The sequence below is a fragment of the Amaranthus tricolor genome, chromosome 6 (genome assembly GCF_026212465.1).
Source record: "Amaranthus tricolor cultivar Red isolate AtriRed21 chromosome 6, ASM2621246v1, whole genome shotgun sequence".
Taxonomy (NCBI): domain Eukaryota; kingdom Viridiplantae; phylum Streptophyta; class Magnoliopsida; order Caryophyllales; family Amaranthaceae; genus Amaranthus; species Amaranthus tricolor.
In genome coordinates, this window is record NC_080052.1 from 5761344 (window position 1) to 5784093 (window position 22750).

At 35.4% G+C, this 22750-nt stretch overlaps 1 protein-coding gene across 1 annotated transcript; it reads left to right on the forward strand.

The window, feature by feature from the left end:
* Nucleotides 1–19292: 19292 nt before the first annotated feature.
* Nucleotides 19293–22295, forward strand: LOC130815410 (embryo-specific protein ATS3A-like). The gene is made up of 4 exons (XM_057681873.1): nucleotides 19293–19564; nucleotides 19731–19841; nucleotides 20532–20772; nucleotides 21865–22295. The coding sequence occupies exons 1-4, from the start codon at nucleotides 19430–19432 to the stop codon at nucleotides 21948–21950; spliced, it is 573 nt and encodes a 190-aa protein (XP_057537856.1). The 5' UTR covers nucleotides 19293–19429; the 3' UTR covers nucleotides 21951–22295.
* The last annotated feature ends 455 nt before the right edge of the window (nucleotides 22296–22750 follow it).

The following is a 22750-nucleotide window of genomic DNA, read 5'->3' on the forward strand; positions in this document are numbered from 1 at the left end:
AAAGAGGGAATATTTGGCTCATGTGAAGTTTAAATAGAGTGGCTACAAAAGAAAAGGTAAAGGCAAGAACTTGGCTTAACCTAAAGTCAATTTACGTCTATGGTAGGCTATTTGGCTATTTAATTCAAATCTAACAAATGTGTTATCATCCCTGGCCCTAGAAAAAGCAAACTATGCTGGAGGAGAACAGATACAATACTTAGACCCCCTAACTAGCACTCAAAATGAATGGAACTCGCAAGGAGTCCAAAAGGCTCAATCCTCACAGGCTAGTCGAAATGTGCCTCTAAAGGTAGTCATCCAAGCCACCAACCAAGCAAACCCAAATCCCCCAAGTCAGATGAAAAATGGTCAATTACTTGGTCCCAAAACAGGCACAGGGCTAGGAAAATGTGAGTATGCATAAGGCCACAGATGTACACACCAGAAGTTTGCATGCTAGTTTAACAACTCAAAACATTTTTATTGAAAACAGAAAAACAAAGCATGAATATGCAATATATACAGTATGTCATGAATGCAAGGTGACATGTAAAATATATATACAAAATAATACATGCCATGCACTAACCTAGACCTAAATGACACTAAATGCACAAACAAATGGGTAATAGTGACAATAGTGTTGACCAACTCTCCCCCAAGCCAAACCTTTGCTATTCTCTAGCAAAGAAGGAGAGAAAAGGAAAAGATGAATCGTTAAAAACAGAGGTCAACAAGATTGTCACAATACCCAACACAAACAAAAACTAGTCAATAATGAAGAGGGAAGAAGGCCATACCTAGGCTAGGAGGGCTTTCACTCCTAGCATTACCATCACCACCATCAAAGTGGTCTAAGAACTCTCATCTTCTTAGAACTCCGCTCCTTGGAAGAAGTGGAGGCAAGAAGCGCGAGGCTAGAGTGATTGCCTCCCCCAAGCCAGGGTGAAGCTATATTCTTCATTTTTGATGCATTTCTCTTTCGAGCCTCCTTTCTCCTCTTTCTCGCCCTCTTGGGACCGTTAGCATTAACCCTCTCAACATCATTAAATCAATCGCAAATAAACCTCATGTCGAGGGTCAATGCTAATGGTCGTTTGGATCTGCAAGTCCTAACAAACAACACTACAAACCAAACGTGAGCACTGACTAGCAAAAATGCAATGCAATGAAAGAAAACAAAAATGAAACAAAAAAAATAATATTCACTGTTGGGTTGCCTCCCAACAGGCGCTTCTTTAAGGTCTTTGGCTAGACCTAACTCACTATATAGTGAGTTAAACTCCAGAGGAGTTTGTCAAACTCACTCCCCACAACAGCAAAAGTTGGGGAGTAGAAGAGGGAGAAAGGGAAGAAGAAAACAAGAAACAAAACAAAGATCGACTTTTCATAACGAGATGAAAAGCCGAAGGAAGAGCGAACGAAGGGAGGGGGGAGGGAAATAAGCGGCAAGGCATCACAAGCATCAATTTGAGCATGATGGAGGGCGATGGGAAGCATCTCACAATGACTAAGAGGTGTGGGGTGAGACCCATCAGAAGGCATACTAAGGGTATGCACTTGAGACTCCTCAATCGAGGGCATATCTACCTCTAAGTCATTGGGTTCACTAGCTAGATGATCATGCACATATGTGAGGGGTTCATCATGGTGAAGTGTACAAGGCACCTCAACAGGAACGTCACCGGTAGGTGGTGCATCAACACAAGGAACGGGAAAGTCATGATGCAAGAATGTGGGGAATGTAAACTCCTCCCAATTGTATATATCATCATAAAACTCATCCATAAGTTGATCATCAAGAGATGGAGGGGAGTAAGCAACAGAACAAGGGGAGTCTAGGTCATGGTCCAACGCCATGGGCACAAGGTGGTCATGGGTCTCTAGTCTCTCCTCAAAAGCCCTTTTCAATTGGTTAACACTCCACGTTCCCTCCAACTCATCCCCCATTGGTGTATCACCATATGTGTAATCGATAAAGGGTATGCTAGTGGAACCTCAAGGGGAGGGAAACCAGGATATTCTTTCTTAAAGTTGTCCTTGGCCAACCATCTAAAGAAGTTTAGACATAGAATCGGGGTTTGGTCGAGGAGTGCATTTGAATAAACATCATCCACTAATTCCCTAGTCTCACTATTCAAACCCTCATAAAGGTCAAGGCAAATTTGCCATTGTTCAACATTATGCTCATGAGGGAGAGAATCCCCATATCTAACAAAGAATCTCCAAAATGATTCATGCTCGTATTGATGCAAGGGATAGCAAACCATGAAGAAAAACAAAAATTTCAAAAATAAAAGCTATTCACAAAGCACACCAAAACAAAAATCTAAACAAACGCCTTGTCCTTGGCATAGGCGCCATTTTGATAACCGAATTTCTAGCACGTCGTCAATACTAAAAGCCTTGGCTATACAAACAATATTTATAATCACCCTGATACTACTACAACGAGGGTAATGGTAAGTCGGGGGTCGAACCACAAGGACAAGGGATGCTAGACTAAAGACTTGGTGTGGGAAGGTTATATGGAAGGTTGGTTGGTGGGTGAACTTAACTAATCACAAGAATAAAAAGCGAAACTCAACAATGAAAGACAAGCGGGGAGTAGACTACGTCCACTCTAGGATGGTCTATTGGAAATAAAGATAAGCCAGGTCAAGGGACTTCGAATGATAATCAATCAAGACACTCTAGATATTGAGAGGAAGTTGGTGACCCTATAACCCACACGAACGACCTATAATCGCCCTATATCTCTCTAGGAGTGGCAAGACGAGATTCGAATCGAATATCTATCAACAACCATCATCAATCTCAACCTTAATCCTAAACATTGAAAATGAGACCAAACCTAGGGTTTCTCTAACCTAAAACCCCTAAAGAAACTACTCTAACATACTAGAAACAAAAGCAATGAACAAAGAAAGCATTGAAAGCAAGAAGACAATAAAAAAAGCATTAAAGGAATTGAAAGACAGTGAAGCAATAAATCTACACTAGGAAACCAATAGAGGAAAGCATAAATGAAAATAAGATAGACATTTAAGCATAAAGGAAATGTAAACTTACATAAAGAAAAAAGATGAAAGCATAAATGAAGATTTACAAATCTATGTTAGGGCAAAAACTAGAGAAAGCATTAAAGGGACTGATGTTCTAAAATGAGGCACAAATGCACTCAAACTAGGCATCCCCCTCTTTTTACAGAAATGAGGGGTATTTATTAGCTAAGAAACAAAAGGGGTAAAATGCCCTAAAAGCCCTCGGAGTTTGGTTTGCGAAGAAAAGAAGTCGCGCAGTCTGGGGCTTGAATTCGGCCGAATTGAAGGTGCATTCGCCGGAATGGGCACCCATTCGACCGAATGGGGCTCCATTCGGGGTTTCCGGCAAGTCCATGCACATTTCCTGGAGTTCCAAAAGCCATTCGCCCGAATCGTATCTTGGTTCGCCCGAAGCTTCAGCCATTCGCCCAAATGGTGTTGTGGCTTGGCCGAATTGGTTCTTTCCTTGGCATAATTGTATCTTTGAAGCTCTAGATGGCTTACGGGCTTTGCGAGGACCTTGCAGAAGACTTGGAATGCTTAGGAAAGCTTCGATACACGTGTCTAATATTTGATCAAAGCATCTAAGTCTCATACGCAACGTAAAATACCTTGAACTCTCCGAAAATACCTTAAATTACGTCAAAACACCATGGAGACAAGAACAAGGTAAAATCATGCGTAAAGTGTGTAAAAACTATTCTGAAACGCGAAACTCAGCACTACAATGAGGAGATAAATGTGCTCTAAAAATGAGCACATCAGCCACTAAGGTGTAATTACCTTATTTTAATTTTTTTTATTTAATTACTTTTTTCAATCTCATTAATTTTAACGAGTTGATACACTAAGCCCTTTAGGTCCCTTAAATACTCGCCCTATTTTTAACAAATTAAAAGTGACGTACTGCTTTGGCAAAACCTATCACTAAGGATGTGAAAATTAATAAGTTTAATTAATTGGTCTAGCATACAACTCAAAGTTTAAAACTTGGACAATTAGAAATATTTCATTTGCATGATAAAAGTGAACTTAATTAACAACAATTAAATGAACATAAACACACAACGACATAACAATACTGCATACTTAAAAGCAAATTAAAATGCAAATAAAATAAATTTAAAACTATAAATGATTTAAATTACATCCAAAATAAACCGTATGTAGGTAGTAAGCCACTAAGGTCATACTAGATTTACAACCATACAATATCACATATTATAATCATGCAACATATATAAAATACAACTAAATGAATATAACTAATTAATTAAATCATTAAAAAAATAATAAACTTAAATCTTACGTTATAAAAAAATTAATTAATAAACTTAACACTTAAGTGTTTGATTAAATTAACTCTCCCTTAATTAATAAATTTAACTTAAATTATTAATTAATTAGAAAAGTTAATCCTCTCTTTAATTAATAATTTAGCATAAAAGTTATTAATCACTAAGAATGAAAATTTCTCCCAAAAAGAATAAACTTAACAACTTAAGAATTTAGAAATAAATGAATTGAACAAATTATATTATTATTTAACTAGAAAATAAAAACAATAACTTCGATTCTATAATAATGAAACCATCTCTTGAAACTAATCACATTTTTAGCATAAAATTAGATAAAAACATCAAAAAATGGGTTTATTGGCCGCCATTCATAAATTCTTATATGAGATGATTTTACTGAGAGACATGCCTCATATTTGATTAAAGCACAATAATAAAAACTTTTAGCTTATAGACTTCTTATTTTGAGGCCGTTACACCGTAAGACGGTCTCATACAAAACGATTTGGCCATCCATTAGGACACTTGACTTGTTAGGCCCAAGTACTGAAACAGGCTTTCAACAAACAATCCAAATTCCAGTTACCAGGCCCGGTTTGTCCTACGACCCGCGACCTGTACCCGTTACCCGCCTCCCTTTCTTTCTCTTCAATTCAACCAGAAACACGCAGTTCATCATCCATGGCTGCCCAATTTGGTGATTTAAAAACTCACCTTCAACCACTCCAAAAACGAGTCCTAAAGGAACAGAATCCATCCACCATCTCCTGACCACCGCGAAGCAGTTAGGATAGCAACCACAAGGGCTATATTTAGGGTTGATTTTCGCACATAAACTCGGTATTTCATGGATAAATTCGACAATCATTGTTCGTATTTTGGGTTGTAAATAAGGGAAAAAACTCTTAATTACCATCTAATTAAATTTTTGCATTGACAAATCATGAAATTTTACCAATTTCAATCGAATTTATTAATTGGGGAAAAAAAGTAGGGTTGTCAATAGCGATAAACTATAGGGCTAAAAAAACGGGGGTCTAAAATGTATATAGTATAACTGTAGAAAGATATGAAATACTTTCATTATATTTTTGCATTCCCATTTATTTGTAGTGTATTACACCTAATATTTATATACATTCTTGTAAGCTTAATTAACAAAAATAACATAGATAATTAAGGGAAGGAAACTATGTTTAGCTAATGGCCTACAATTACTCCTAAAATAATTCCCCATAATAATCAGTGAATATATGGAATATATTTCATATATTCCATATCTCCAATACTCCCCCTCAAGTGGGAGCGTGAAGATCTCGAACGCCAAACTTGGATAGCAGAAAGGTGAATTGAGGAGCATTTAATGCTTTTGTGAAAATATCTGCCAATTGTAAGTTCATACGAACGTGTGAAGTAGCGAGGACACCAGCTATAAGTAACTCACGGACAAAATGACAATCAATCTCAATATGTTTAGTACGCTCATGAAATACTGGATTAGAAGCAATATGAAGGGCAGCCTGATTATCACAAAATAGTCGAACGAGTTGATTATGAAAGATACCAAGGGATGCCAAAATATTTTTCAACCATTTGATTTCAGCGCAAACGAAAGCCATTGCCCGATATTCGGCTTCAGCAGAAGACCGAGACACTGTTGTCTGCTTCTTAGTCTTCCAAGAAATGGGCGAAGACCCAAGCAAGATTAAATAACCAGAAATTGAGCGTCTAGTTAAAGGACAACTACCCCAGTCAGAATCACAATAAGCATATAATTGGAGGTCACTATCTGCACGGAGAAATAAACCTTGGCCGGGATGACCCTTAAGATAGCGTAAGATAAATAAGACGACCTATAATACGACGATATTGTGCAGGGTCAGAATAGTGAGGACTTTCTGAATATGCCAAACGATGATTCTGAGGTAGTGGAGTGTCCACAGGTTTACACCCGACAAGACCACATTCTTTTAGAATATCAAGTGTGTACTTACGTTGGCACAAGAGGATACCGGCAGGTGAACGAGCACATTCGATACCAAGAAAATACTTGAGAGGTCCCATGTCTTTGAGTTGGAAACAAGTATCTAAATATTTCTTGAAAGAAGAGCACAAAACAGTATTATTACCGGCAACCAATATATCATCGACATAAACAAGAAGAGATAAGATGTCTTGCCCTTTCCGATAAGTGAATAAAGTATGATCTGCATGAGATTGTTGGAAACCATAAAGACGAAGGGCAGTAGATAATTTAGCAAACCAATTACGAGATGATTGACGTAAACCATAAAGAGATTTTCGCAAACGGCAAACTTTGGTGGAAGAAGAAGAAGAGAAACCTGGAGGTAACTTCATATATACCTCCTCATGCAGATCGCCGTGTAAGAATGCGTTGTTGACATCAATTTGATGAACTTCCCAATGTTTAGCTGCAGCAACAGCCAGAAATATGCGAACACTAACCATTTTAGCTATAAGAGCAAAAGTGTCCGTGAAATCCTGTCCCTCTTTTTGATGGTTCCCCAAAACAACAAGACGGGCCTTATGGCGTTCAATGGTGCCATCAGAACGATATTTTGTTTTATATACCCATTTACAACCTATGGGTCTTGCCGGGCGGAAGTTCAGTGATATCCCAAGTATGATTTTTCTCCAAGGCATGAATTTCTGTTTGCATGGCACGACGCCATCGGGCCTCCTTAACTGCTTCTTTATAGTTTGGAGGCTCAACATTAGTAGTAACAGTCGAAAGAAAATGACAATGTGCAGAAGAAAAATTATTGTATGTGACATAATTAGCTATAGGATAGCGCATACCTAAGGAAACCGAAGAAGAGTGAGTAGGCGAAATGGGGTTAGTTGCATGAGCCGAGTGACAAATATAATCTGATAAATAAGATGGAGGTCGTCGATCCCGAATAGAACGACTGACTTCGTTGCTGCTGTGTGTAGGTCCAGGCTGTAGCGTACATTCAGCAGAAGAAATATCCATGGGAGGAGACAAATCAGTAGTAGATTGTTGCTGAGAAGCAGTACTCCCCCTTTCGTTGATATGAGGAGGCAATGATAAAATTGCAGGGGGTTTTGGGAGACCAAAATCCCAATCCACCATAAGAGAGTTCGAATCAGGAGAGGATGTGGATGATTTACTAGTGTCGGAGTAAGGAAAAATATTTTCATGGAACCGAACATCTCTTGAAACAAAAATTTCATGATTGTCAAGATCATACATTCTTGTAAGCTTAATTAACAAAAATAACATAGATAATTAAGGGAAGGAAACTATGTTTAGCTAATGGCCTACAATTACTCCTAAAATAATTCCCCATAATAATCAGTGAATATATGGAATATATTTCATATATTCCATATCTCCAATAATAACAATCTAATTACTTAATAATGCAATTCAAACGTATATGGTTCAAAATCTGAAACCAAATCTTGCCATAAAATTTATTTTCGTGGCTTTGAAATTCGAAATCCATGATATTTTCGAAGAAAAAAAAAGAGGGAAAATAATATAATTAAATCTCTTTTTAACCAAACAATTAAAAACCCTTTTAATCCCTAAATCTAATCAAAATAATGATTATGCACACACCTCATAAAAAAAATAAACAAAAGCTAACTGATACTATTGTAGAAATAAATCAAATTATTAAACATCAATACTAAAAGGTTCATAATTAAAATTTCTACTGTAATGTAAGAAGTAGCGGTTGAATACTGAAAAACAGTATCGATTTAGATATTAGTGTCAAATAGATACCTCTAAATAGTCAACTTAAATTTAGATCCACCCGGAAAACAATGAAAGAAGAAAATTTTTAAATTGTGTTTTCTCTTTTAATTGGTTATTTTTGTCTGACTAGAGGCCTATTTATAATAACTCGTCAAAACCCTAATTGAAAAACCCATATTCAAATAAAACCTTCTATTTGACCATTAAGGGTAATTGAGTACTTTCACCTTAATATTATTAACTTCTTCGAAATTAATCTTTTATCTATTTTATGTGACCTCTCAGAATTATGCATTTAATTCTATTTGGTCTAATATTATTAGTCTAAAAACTTGCGTTATTCTCTAGCAAGCAACATATCCATAATACAACTTATATTTCTTTCACAAGAATTTCTTTATCAGCTAAAGTCCTTAGTTCTAATTCTTACATATTCTTGTTCATCCCTAAATCCAATTGATAATAATAATAATAATAATAATAATAATAATAATAATAATAATAATAATAATAATAATCTTTCTGTTTTCATATGTTCTTTTCAAATAAAAATTACAAATTTTAGTATTAAACTTTGATTTTAATTTTTCATTGATCTATATGAAAAAACATATTCATGTGGAATTGATAAATTCGTTTCAATATTTTTTAAATATCAACTTTAAACTCATAATTAATATTATTTAATTTTTAAATTTGCATTAAAATATGCACAAAAATTAATGGAAAGAACAGATAAAAATAGAGAGTACTTCGTAATTAAATCGTCCAAGCACTACACTAGTGGAATGATAAAATATAATAAAGAAATTGAAAAAAATGAGCCAATGAAAATAATTTGCTCCTTAACATGTGGCTCGTGATGCACGTGGCACTAACATATAATGACAAAAACCTATGTTAAGACCTATGCAGTAGTACAACCATATACAAGCTCTACTGTTCTTGCTTCGTTTTTAAAGGAACCAAAGCAAGATGTACTTTTTTAAGAGTTTTTCCTATATTTATAAATATCCTCACTTATTCAAAAATCTATAAACATAATCCAACAATATTTCAAAATCAGCATATATATATATAATCCAACACAACATATTAATAAAGAATAAACCATATATAATATACATAATCATCGCATAATGTAAATAGTTCCTATATAAATATCAAGTTTATGCAAAATCAATTTTAGGGCAACTGAAAGAGTTTGAATGCATGATATTTCATTCAGTTTTGTTGTGAAATAATATACAAAAACTACCGAGATATATTCGGCAACTCTTAGCTCTATTCTAGGCTAGGATTATGCTAAAATATATACTTACTAAACTTGATTATATACCATAATTACATAGTCAAAGAATATATGTGTGATATATTCTAACACTCCCCCGCAGTCGTAGCGGGAGCATTACGGATGCTTAGACTGGTACGGAAGTCGTCAAACAAAATCCGTGGAAGACCCATTGTAAAAATGTCTGCAATTTGATAACGAGAAGGAACATGTAACACTCGTACTTCGCCTTTAACGACCTTTTCTCGTACGAAATGAATATCCATCTCAATATGTTTTGTACGTTGATGTTGTACGGGATTGCCAGAGAGGTAGATGGCACTCACATTATCACAATAAACAATAATCGCTTTATGAATCGGAAAATGAAGCTCAAGCAATAAATTTCTAAGCCAACAAGAATCAGATACTACGTTAGCAACCCCGTGATATTCGGCCTCTGCACTTGATTTAGATATAGTAGGCTGCCTTTTAGAAGACCAGGAGATCAAATTGTCACCCAAAAACACACAATAACCCGAAGTAGATCTTCTAGTGTCGGGGCAACCTCCCCAATCCGCATCAGTATAAGCTACGAGGTTGTCAATAGAAGACTTATACAAATGCAAGCCAAAAGATAAAGTGCCTTGTAAGTAACGCAAGATACGCTTCAGGGCTCCCATATGCGCATTGCACGGATCATGCATGTGAAGGCAAACCTGTTGAACAGCATATGAGATATCGGGTCTTGTAAAAGTCAGATATTGAAGAGCACCAGCAAGACTTCTGTATTTAGTGGGATCTGCATAAGGCTCATCTGGGGAGGCACTAAGCTTAGGCTTTGTGTCAACAGGTGTTAGACAAGGGGTACAGTTAGACATGCCGGCCTTGTCAATGATAGAAGCAGCATACTGTTTCTGAGTTAAGAACATCCCGTTATTGTTTCGAGTTACAACAATGCCCAAAAAGAAACTTAGAGGAACTAAGTCCTTCATTGCAAATTCAGAATTCAAGCGATCCATAATATGTGTCTTTAGACGGTCAGAGGAAGCTGTAAGAATGATATCATCAACATACAACAGAATATAAGCAGTATCAGATCTGTGCCTATAAATAAACAGAGAATTATCAGAGGTACTGTTAGCAAATCCAATAGAGATGACAAAATCTGCAAACCGCTGATACTAGGCTCGCGGAGCCTGTTTTAGACCATAGAGAGAACCTCGCAATAGACAAACATAGTCAGGGCAACTTTTGTCGCGAAAACCCATGGGCTGATGCATATAAACTGTTTCTTTGAGAGAACCATGCAAAAAAGCATTTTTGACATCCAGCTAATGGATCGACCAAGAATGTGAAATAGCAATGCTTAGAACAGTACGAATAGTAGCCGGTTTTACAACCGGACTGAAAGTCTCATCACAATCAATACCTGGCTGCTGAGTCTTACCATTAGCAACGAGACGAGCCTTGTATCTCTCAAAAGAACCATCGGAATTTCGTTTATGACGAAAAACCCACATAGAGCGTATGACGTTGACATTAGGGGGCCGAGGAACCAAATCCCATGTATGATTATCAATAAGAGCATTAATTTCATCTAACATTGCATTTTTCCAATTAGGGTCATTAAGAGCACTAACCGGGTCCTTTGGTATAGGAGATATGGATGTAGTGGTGATTGTGTTGAGGTTGGAGAAATACTTGGGGTTAGGTTTTATAATGTCGTCCTTAGCTCGGGTGGTCATAGGATGAGGAGCGGGGTTAGGGGGTGGTGTTGCGGCCTGACTGCTGGTGGTAGCAGACCTGCCGGAGGTGGTAGATGAGTGCTGTGATTGATCCTCACGTCGTGAGGAAGTGAGGATGGGGCTTCCAATCATGGGTTGATGCAAGGTAGGAGTGTGCTGGGCTTCAGTTGTAGGAGAGCCCATTTGCAAGGGTGTGAGAGGGGAGCCCATTTGAGATGTTGAGATGTTGGGTGGAGCATTCTGCGGCCCATTTGAGAAGATAGGGGATGTGGGTTGGGCTTGCTGCTTTGTGTACAAATCAAGAGGGTGGGTTATTGGACTTGTATCTAAGAAATTATAGTCATCATAAATTGGTTTGTGATATTTTGAGAAAGGAAATTCGGTTTCTATAAATTTCACATGCCTACAAATGATGATTTGTCCATTTGTTAAATTATAGCACTTTGAACCACGATGATTTGGCGCGGGGCCAAGGTAGACACAGGGAGTGGAACGTTCTTGCAATTTGTTTATAGTGGTAGAAGGAAAAAGGGGAAAACATAAACAACCAAAAACACGTAATTCGGAATAGTTGGGATTACGTTGATATAAAATTTGAATTGGAGATTTATAATTTAATATTTTGGTGGGAAGAATGTTGAGGAGGTAGGTAGCCATGACTAGAGCATGATGCCAAAAGGAATGAGGCGATGAAGCATGAGCAAGAAGGGTTCAAATGATATTGTTTATTGTTTTAATGTGGCGTTCTGCTTTTCCATTTTGAGGAGAGGTGTGGGGACAAGAGAGGCGAAAGAGCATGCCTTGGTTTTCAAAAAAATTTTTAAGATTACCATTAACATATTCAGTGCCATTGTCACATTGAAAAGTCTTAATATTGCGTTCAAATTGCGTTTGGATAATTTTGTGAAAAGATTGAAAAAGATGTTTGACCTGTGATTTTTTTGAAATTGGATAAGTCCATAAGAATTTGCTATAATCATCAAGAAATAAGAGATAATAATAATGACCAGATGAACTAATAATAGGTGAAGTCCAAAGGTCACTGTGAATAATATCAAAAGGAAAAATAGTGTGCGACATTGATTTATTAAAAGGAAGTTTAACGTGTTTCCCTAAAGGACACGAAGAACAAAAAGAAGTACAAGCCTTATTACATTCAATAAATTTTTGATTAGCTAAAGATCTAAGTACAACATCGCCAGGGTGTCCTAATCGATTATGCCAAAGATCGGAAGAAAGAGCAGTAAAATTTGAATGTTTGACTGGAGAGGTGGCTTGACTGGAGGAAAGGATTGGATAAAGGTCACCGGAACTGTCACATCTCATTAGTTGGGCTCCCGTCTGTAAATCATTCACAGAAAAACCATAAGGGTCAAAAGAAATAGAAACCATATTGTCAGTTGTGAATTTGCGTACGGAGATTAAGTTCTTTATTATTTTGGGAGCATGCAAAACATGGTTTAAGGTGAAGGGAGGGTACGGATGAGGCAAGGTAGCACTACCATGACCAATAATTGGAACTAAATTACCATTACCAACAACAATATTATGATTTTTAATGCTCGAATTGACATAAGTGGAGAGAATACCTTGGTCGGCCGTCATATGAGATGTTGCACCAGTGTCCATATAATAATTCGGATCCGTGCGGTTGATGTTAGCTAGCATTTGCATTGCGGCTTGAATGTGTGTAGGGGTTGGATTCGGACCCATGTCAGCAGCACAGTAGGATTGTGGAGATGGACCCAAGATACCAGGCCCATTAGATCGTGGCCCAGTTGGTGATGCAGTAGGCCTAGGTGCCCAAGACTGTGTTGGATATGGGCAGGGAGGAGTGAGCCATTGGGCCTGCCACTGAGCCCAAGGAGCAGACCAAGAATTTGGTCTTTGCTGAAATAACCAAGGTTGACTATTGAAATTATTTTGTTGTTGGGCCGGTCCACTGAAATTTCGAGCAGCCTTATTAAAAGGCTTGGAAGGCTTTTTCTTTTGCTTGCTATTCATGTTGTAACGAGAAGCAGAGGAGTCTGAGTGGTTCTTACCGGTGGTAGAGACGAGAGCAGTGGGTGAACGGCCATGGGAGCCACCTTCCTTGGCTAATCGATTTTTGATGGTATGCTCAGCTAATTTAAGACGAGATCGGCATGATTCAAAGGAGGGCAAGGGTTCCTGATTTTGGATGAAGTCCACGGTACCGGCGTATGCCTCGGGTAATCCGGTAGTAAGTTTAAGAATAAGACGGGTATCGGGAATCGGAGCATCAACATCCATAAGACGATCAGCGAGGGATTTGATGTGATTGCAATAACCGTCAATAGATGAGAAATTGTCGAAATCAAGGTCAGCGAGTTCTTGTTCGAGATGAGAGGCTCTGGATGCTTTGTTATCTTGAAACATAGACTCGAGACGAGCCCAAGCACTTTGAGCAGTATCATCTTTGAGAAGGATAGCAGTGAGAAGGTCAGGGGAAATGGAACCGTAGATCTAATTGAGGACTGCAGCATCAAGACGTTTCCAATAGACCAAGTCTGCCGATTTGAAATTCTCATATGCAGTGAGTTCCGTGGGGTCAGTTGGAGGTATGATGTGATTCGTAAGGTCGTGAACCCTACAAAGAACTTTGAAGAGGGCGGCCCAAGAGTGATATATTCCGGCGGTGTCCAAGGTAATCGGAATAAGTGATTTGACATTTGTGATGGCAAATGCAGGGTGGTATTTTAGAGTGTCGGCCATGAAGTATTGCAGCGGAAGAAGATGAATATATAGAATAATATTAGGATGTATTATCGGTAATCTTGCAAGTTTTTGGCTCAAAAAAAACTTATTACCTAATTCGAAAGTTTTTATAGTTTAACTTTATATATAAAAGAAAATAACACAATATTGCAATTATAATACAAATCTCAATGAAACTAAAAACGTAGTAAATTAAGGGTAATAGTTAAATCAACACGAGCTATTATCTGCAATAGAAAAATAATATAAATCAATTAATACAATAATTACAATATATTCAAAGAAGTATATAAATTTATATTAATGAAATCTAGCAATTTTTCACACCACATTATGTCGTGAGATAAAATATTTTATTATGATAATCTATGATAATCCCATAATAAGGTCGTGTTGAGTCATTAGTCACTATCTTTGGAATTGCCTATGAGAAAGGTAAAGATTCATTAAACTGTTAACCATATTGAATTATAATGGAAGTCGTTAGTTGACTTCATTTATTTAGTTTTTTTTTTTTTTTTTTTTAGTTTTTAATATTTTTTTATTAGTTATTTTTGTTAGGGATTACAACGAAGAATCAAAGTTAAATAAAATCATCTAGTTATCATCCTATCTTTTATGTTTTGTTCAAATTTAAGTTCATTTTGAAAGTTTTAACCTAGAAGTCTTTATTAAACATTTTGAGATCTTAAATTTGCAATAATGAGACCATTTCTTCTTTAATTAAGATTTTATTTTCAACATTTTTATTTGTTCGTTTTATTTAGTCTGATTTAGTTTTTATCATTTGTTTTCAAGTAAGTTTATTATCTTTCTTATTTATGTGTCTTTAATTTCTTGTTTATTTAATGTCTTTAATTATTTTATTCATATTTAGTAACATCTCTAAGTTTATTATTTCTATTTTGACGATTAGTTCCACAAGTAATGAATAGATTTGTTTGGGCTAGAGTATTAGATGACAGTTTTTAAATAAAAAGTGTTCTTGATGGTTGTATTGACATAATGATCATATAATAAATGATTGAATACTAGATGAAATATGTAGAAGTTAGGTTTACATTGTTGACGAACATGAAAATTTGAGTTTTAGGGTTTAATATTGAGTAATAATTGTAACAAAATTATTACACGAAAGTACTAAGTAATAATTAGGGAATTCAATCCAACTGAAACTCTTAGGGCTAATAGCAATTATAAATAATAATAATAATAATAATAATAATAATAATAATAATAATAATAATAATAATAATAATAGGTAGTCCGACAAGAAATCTTAATAATATTAATAATAGTAATTTGAGCCAAAATTGGGATAATAAATTGACAAAAGATAAGAGCGATTTCCCATTCAACCAAGTAAATGTTGATGAGTTAGCAATCCTATGTAATGAATGGCTTAGGAGGGGTAATATAGGAACTACCTAATAAATAATAATTAGGAAGTTGTTAGTTTAAGAATTAAATAAGTAGTATAAATAGATAGGAAAGACTGAAAATAGGAATTAATTGAATTTTATAATAGGATTGGGATGAGTTTATGACTCGGACACCTCAAGCTTCTCGAATTGTTTGATTACAACCGCTTTATATTGTAATAATTCTTAGGTTACAATCAACATACAATATACATTTGAAGAAATTCACAATACGGAAATAAGACTGATTTGAATTTTGAATACTTGGTTTGTATTAAATTATAATTAGAGGTACTACCTATATTTATGCAAGAGATTAGGATAAAATTAAGAAAACAATATACTTTCCTACACTTCCCCTCAAGTTTGGTCTTGGGATTACCGAGACCGAATATGCCAAAAATATTCTTTAACATTTTTGAGCCAATTGCCTTGAACAGAAAATCTGCTAGTTGATATTTTGATTTGACATATGAAAGTCTGATGATTTTTTTAGCAAGTTGTCATAATTAATTTCAAATATTTTATGTTTGGAGTAAAACTCAAAAAATAAGTTTAGTTGGTTAATTTTATCCTTTGGGTTAAAATTGTGGATTTTGAATTGTTGGGTTAAGGGTTCACAGGTAGTCTTAGAATTAATGGAAAATAAGAGGCAACAGCCTCCATATATAAGGCATCTTTTAGAAAAACTTTCTCATTTACTTGCCCTTTACCTTTGTCAATTCTCTATCTCCCTCTCTTTTCTTCTGTTCTGCTGCCATTGCCACCGTAACTCCCCCCCCCCCCCATACTCGTCGCCCTCACCGACTTGTCCGACGTCTTTTCTCTCATCGATGCCTTTTCTCTCTCTCTCTCTCTCTCTCTCTCTCTTCCCTTTCTTTCCCTTTCTCCTCTTCTTTTCCGCTGGTGACTACTCCCTCACCGGCGTCATTCCTTTCTCTCTATGATTCTGCCTCGGCGGTGTACTTGTCGGCACTTTCACCATCTCCTTTGTTGTTGACTTCTCTTTTGAAACTGAGATTAGGTTTAAATCTGAGTTTGTTTGGTTTTGGTTTTGAGGTATCATTTTGGGGGTGTCGGTTTGAGTCTTGGTTTCAGTTTGTTTTTTTGGGTTTTGATTTGGGTTATTCGAGTTTGTTTTAAATCTGGTTTTGGATTTTCTGAGGGATTAAATTCCGATAATGTCTTTTCTACCATACTTCTTCTCCTCGTCACCTCACGCTGAATGGTCTCATCAATGGGAGGTAGCGAAACGGATCCAAGAATGAAGTGGATTCTTGTCCATAAATCTCAAGCGGAAGTAATGTAGTCGAGAAAATATTCTACAAGGTTTCGGCCGATATTGTTGATGATCCATGAGATCACCATACAATCATTTTGGACCCATTGTGGATTTGTGGTAGATGGAGGGATGGTAGTGATATGGTTGAGCCTCCCTCGATCACAAATTTCTGTTCTCATTTTTTTACACCAAGGTAGTTTAGTTTTTCAATTTGGATTGATTGTTCAAGTTTTTTGATCATTTTTTGAAAAAGTTGGAACATTCGTTCCATTTATGCCATGGATATCATGGTTTTGTTTGTTTTGGTTTTCGACTCTGAACGGTTGTTAATTTTTTTTGTTTTTTTTTTGTTTCTAATAAACTCTGATGAGGATGGCCGATTACAAGTCGTCGGAAACAACCATCGGCTCTCATAACATAAAGAAAATCATAATGCAAAAATAAGACTAATTTCTATTTTGAATACTTGATTTGAATTGAATAATAATAAGAGATACTACCTTTATTTATACAAAAAATTATGACTAATATAAAAAACAATATATTACAAAATATTAATTTAAAAAAATTAAATTACAATAATATAAGATATAAAATATAATATTCTACTTTCCCACAACATTTACATACTTCTATACAAACCTTTACATTTCAATACAATTTTGCTATTCTTGAAAGCAGATTATGTCCCACACCTGGCATCAATCATTCATGGGTAACTCCATCCATTACATCCTACCAACTTGATCTACATTTGATTAGAGAACTAGTAGTTGAAATACCCACTTACCCATTTATTTTTCATTGTCGTTTTAAATCTCAATTTCGTTACAACAATCCACTAATTATGTCTTAGTTTAGTTTTATTCTCTAATAGACATTTAATAAAGATAAAAATTAATCCTAATACTTTTTTTGGGTTCGACCCCTACTAAATAAACTATTAAAAATAGAGCTTCGAGTTTTATATTAAAGGCTGACAACTAATTAATAGCTTACTTTATTTTGATTTTTGGTGTCCGCTAGAATTATATAATAATCACTATTGTATATTCAAGTAATATTATCTTACAAACATACAACAACAACAATGTCAACATCTTAATTCAAAAAGATTGGGATCAGTGACATGAACCAACATATCAATTTCAATATTCGTCCACATGGATTATTCTTCTCCATTCATTCTCATTTTTTACGATCTCAAATTAATGGCATGTCTAGATCCTTTATATTCTTTTCTCTCCTGTCCTTCAAGTCATATTCAATTTTTCTTATCCTCTTTTTTAAGTCTTTCGAGCTTTAACTTTTTATTTTCCTAACAAGTTTGCGAATACCTTATCTTTGCACATGCCCAAACCATTTTAAACGATTATCCTTCATATTTTTCTAAACATTTGCAACTCCTAAACTCTTTCTTCCTATGATCCTTTCTAAAATCCCAAAATTTTGATCCATTTAGTAGCGATGGTTCAATGGTCGTTTAATAAAACTTAAACTCTTTAGCTTAAAGGATACACCTAGATCACATGATATTTTAGTGGTCGCTTCATATTTTTGCCACCCACATTTAATTATATGGGTCACATCTTATTGAATGTCTTAGTAGTCTGAAATATGAACGCAAGCTATATGAAGCATCCACTTAGAGCAATTTCTTTTTGTTCAAGGCTTAAGTTTAATTATGTCTTTTATTATCTTATTAGGCCATGACAATTCGCCATAGAACCTCACTGTGGACCACTGGTGTTGTGTGGATACGGAACACCAGTGGGCTCGAACCCACAAACCCACGATCAAGAGCGTTGACATGTAAATACACTTGGTGAGATTCATTATTTCCCAAAATCATATGGCAGTAGAAAGATTAGCCCACCCAATATATATGCAAGTTCACAACCGCAATATTTTATCGATGTGAAATCTTGTCTCGCATCTGAAGTATTTCCAACACTCCCCTTCATATCTGAGCCACATCATACCATGAACCACCTTCGGCTCTAATACCATATTAGGTCGTGAAAATTCGTCACATAATTTCACTGTGGCCCACTCGTATAGACATGGGACACCCGTGGGCTCGGGCCCACAAAACCACGGGTCAAGAGCGTTGACTTGCACATACACTTGGTGAGGCTCATTGTTTTCCAAAAAAATATGGTAGTAGTTTTATTAGCCCACCCAATATATATGCACGTCCACAACGCACTATTTTATCGATGTAGGATCTTATCTCACACGTAAAGTATTTCCAACAATCTTATTTGTTATAATTTACATTTCATGTTCTTTGTACTATTCTGACTTTAATTAAAACTATATGACTTCAAAATAAATTTAAAATTAAGTGAAAATTAATATTGTCACAATACTAATAAACATTTCTACTAAACATTAATATATTCTTTTACAAATATAATCAAATTAAATTTTATTTGATTATTCTTTCTTATAATATTATTTTAGTATTTATATTTTTATTTAGTTTTTAATTATTAACAACTTAAGATGTTTAAAGTCTGAAACAATTAGAAATGTGACAAAAAACATATAGTAGGTAGAATCGGTGGTGCACTGAATGAACAAATCATCTATGAGTTACAGAGTATACTTGTTTATTGGGGTCATTTGGTTGATTTGGGTCATGTATTTTTAGTCGACTCAAAATCGAATCTTGTATTCACATTAATTTTTACATATTTTTACATATATTTTGGATTGAAATCAGCTTTCGAATTTAATTACAAATTGAATAAATATTGAATCGGACGTACTCCCTCTAAGTCAATGAATGACTATAAATACAAAGACTGTCTTTCTGCCATTAACTCGTACCACTAATTAATTTTCTCTCAAATTCTGGTCTTTCTAGAGAGAGTTTCACTAAATTCGAAAAACCTATGGCAAAAAAACATCGTTCACTGCACATTTTCTTAACCCTTTTTTCCATCATTTTCTTCCAAGCTTTATCAGAATCTCTTCCTTCTGGCGAACCTACACTTCCTCTTCTTGCTCTTAGGATCAAGCCTAATCTGGTGAATACTCCTATTATGTTTGATTATGTATTTATGTTTGTCTTTTCTTGCACTTTTATTTACTGAATATGAAAAGTTTCATAATAATTTTTAAATAAATCAGAACTTATTCAGATTTTGCTTTTTTGTGTGCATGTTACTGATTACTGTTAGAAATTTTTGTTAGACTTCGGCTGCAACCTGCACTTTTAGAGTTCAAATCAGTACAAGTTGCTCTTCTGTGAAATACACCAGGGATCAAATCAGCCTTTCTTTTGGTGATGCGTATGGAAATCAGGTATTTTTGCTGTAATTGTTTATGTGCAAGCAGAAACATTAAATCTTTTATTATGTTCTATGGATTTATTGCTTTCAAAGTTTTTGATGTGAAGTTTAGGTTAATGGGTATATTTTACTAAAGGGTGAATTTAGTGATTGTTCTTTTTGGGTTGACTTAGTGATTGGTAAAAGGTGGGATAATTGCAAAAAGAAGGGAACAAAGAAAACTTATGAAGGAAATTAGATTTTACTTAAGAGGGTATATTGCAGATTTTGATTTAATTGAATGTGTTTTAACATTATTATTGTTTGTTTAGTTAGTGATTAGTTTTAATATGGGTATTTCGTATTGAACAGCTGATAGATGGAGAAAAGAAGGGAGAAAAATAAAATTTTGCTTGTGTTGCTTATTCTGGTTTAATAAACTCATGAACATTCTTTTTATTGTTTGATCATTGGGATTGTTCAGTAGTACACAATGAATAATGAATAAAGATGTATATAATCTTTGATGTTGTTGATCGCTGAAGTTTATGTGTTTCGGTTCATGTAGCCGACCCCATGTGTTGGGATTGGACCGATTGGCACTCTTGTTAGATGCAGGGAAAGAAAAAATTTTAATAAAGAGGAATTCCAAACTGTGATTGATGGGTTTTCTAGGATGTATTTAGTGACTATTTTACTGACTGGTACTTTCTGGTAATTATAGGTGTATGTGGCAAGGATTGATAATCCAGCGTCTCGTGCTTTTGAGGCATGCTCCACAGATACCTATGACATAAACGGTCCATGTACGTATGATGTCTGCTACGTGTACTTGTACCGAAGGGGATATGATGGCTGGAATGTGAAGAGTGTACGTATATCCAGCCCTTACATAAGGACCGTGACTTTCAACTACAATGCTTGGATACCAAACGATGTTTGGTATGGGTTCAACTACTGCAATGGTGCGTTTGCCTCTTCGTTAATGTAGATGCAGAGAAGATGAATAATTAGCTTTCATGTTCTTTTAATAAGACCAACTTCTTGGCAATTATCTTTCTAGTACTCTTAGTATGTTTCGTGCAGACTGTGAATGTGAGATTATTCTGCATCTATCATGCTGTTGTTTAGACTTGAATCAAGGTTTTTCCTTGGATTTAATGTGAATCTTCGTCTTTTGCTCTATTCTTATTGTCACTTTCGTAGCCTTTTCTTTGTTCATGCTGATTATGTGCTATGCTGATTTGTAACTTCCATTGCAACTTCTCGTGAGATTATGTTGAAGTAATGATTCAAATCATAAACTAGCTAGGAGTGGTAAATTTGGCCTTCATTAAATGAATCGTAGTAATGATCCTGTACTCTATTTACCGTAAATAGTGAGCCCGGGACTTCAAAACTTACCATGCACTACATAATAGCTGGAGCCTGAATAATGCAGGTTGTATGAAGTTTCACCTGTTAGACTTAGATCACTACAGCTAGGATTGGCTAGAATAATCATGATGCTTCGCAAAAGAAAACCACTAAATTGTCTGGCTTTTTCTTCCAGCCAGAAACTTCATATCTTTCCAGAAGTCTTTTCTTGTTTGCAAGTAAAGAAAAGTGTTGATGAAGGAAGTTGAAATTCAAAGTAGAGAAACACCATGGCCCGTGGGTCGTATTTCCGGTCTCTTGTATCTTCTTATTGAATAAATTAGGTTCCACGAGATTTTTAAGAGTCGCATGTTGGTCCAAACTTTTAAATTATCGAAATGAGAGCTAGAAACTTGCCTCTCTTCCCTTCTATTTTTGTCCTTACCACCTCATTATAATGGAAGGCTACCTTAAGAAGGCGACCTTTCTCGTCATTTCATTTTTCACACTTTTGTTTTGTGCTCTTGTCTTCTTTGTCAAGGAAAGGCATCTTTCTTTCTTTCATTTTTCATTCTCATTGTCATACTATGTCCTTTATTGGATCAACGACTAATCGTGTTTTTCAGCTTACACTAGCATTGCTTACGGTCACCATAGTTAAAATACGATCTAACCCACATCTATATTCTTGGTGACTGCAGGATCTTCCGCTCACGGTTATAATAAGCCTCAATTAAGCACCCTTATTATGACCCTTGTTGCCCTGCTGTTTTTCTCACTGGAATGATGCTTCTGATACACTTGAACTCGGTGTTCAACTCTTCGATTGGGCATTCTTTTATCGCCTTTTCTTCCGGAGAGCTATATGAAGAAATAGTAGGAAATGATCGAAAAGCGAGGGTTCAGTTAGAGATACTTCATTTTCTCCGTACTTAGTTTACAAGAAGTTCCACCGTAGATTTTGAATCAGACACATTACTTAGTCTTCTGCATTTTCGTACGTAGCTGCTGTAGTCATTCATGAATACTTTGTAAAGATTCCTGAAAGATAATTCACATTATTAGCAGCTTATAGATTTTATTATATTTTTGATTGAAATGGTATTTTGTCACATTTGGGCATATTCAATCATTCATTTTCTAGTTTGTGACTCTTTTGTTTCTTTTGTGGTTAAGGGGGAGGAAGACTTAAGCGTTAAGCTTTCATTAGGGGATTCTTATTTCTTAAGATATTGTCCATTCAAGGATGGCATAGCCCTCTTGCAAAAATGTTTTCTACGAGTCAAAAGATAATGATGTACTATAGTAAAATAGTTCATTAAATCATTTGCACCTGTTATGAAACGATCTTTTTATTTAATCCCTTAAAATCTCGCTTAGACATTTGCCACTTGATCAAATTAGTGACTTGTTGCTCTTGATCCTTTTGAATTTGTAAACTCCATAACAACTACCACTTGGATTAAGAAAATCTATATACCATCTAGGCATTTAGTATAGAGTATTTCTTTTCAAGAGATAGAGACAACTAGTTAATACTATATTCTCCAGACAAAATTTGAATTTTATTCTCATTAACTTCTTTCA

Excerpts from the sequence above, each read along its gene's own strand:
- LOC130815410 (XM_057681873.1), top strand. The coding sequence starts at position 19,430 with ATGGCAAAAAAACATCGTTCACTGCACATTTTCTTAACCCTTTTTTCC. Across the intron at positions 19,565-19,730 it reads TTAGGATCAAGCCTAATCTG|ACTTCGGCTGCAACCTGCAC; the intron begins GTGAATACTCCT and ends AATTTTTGTTAG. Across the intron at positions 19,842-20,531 it reads GTGATGCGTATGGAAATCAG|GTGTATGTGGCAAGGATTGA; the intron begins GTATTTTTGCTG and ends TGGTAATTATAG.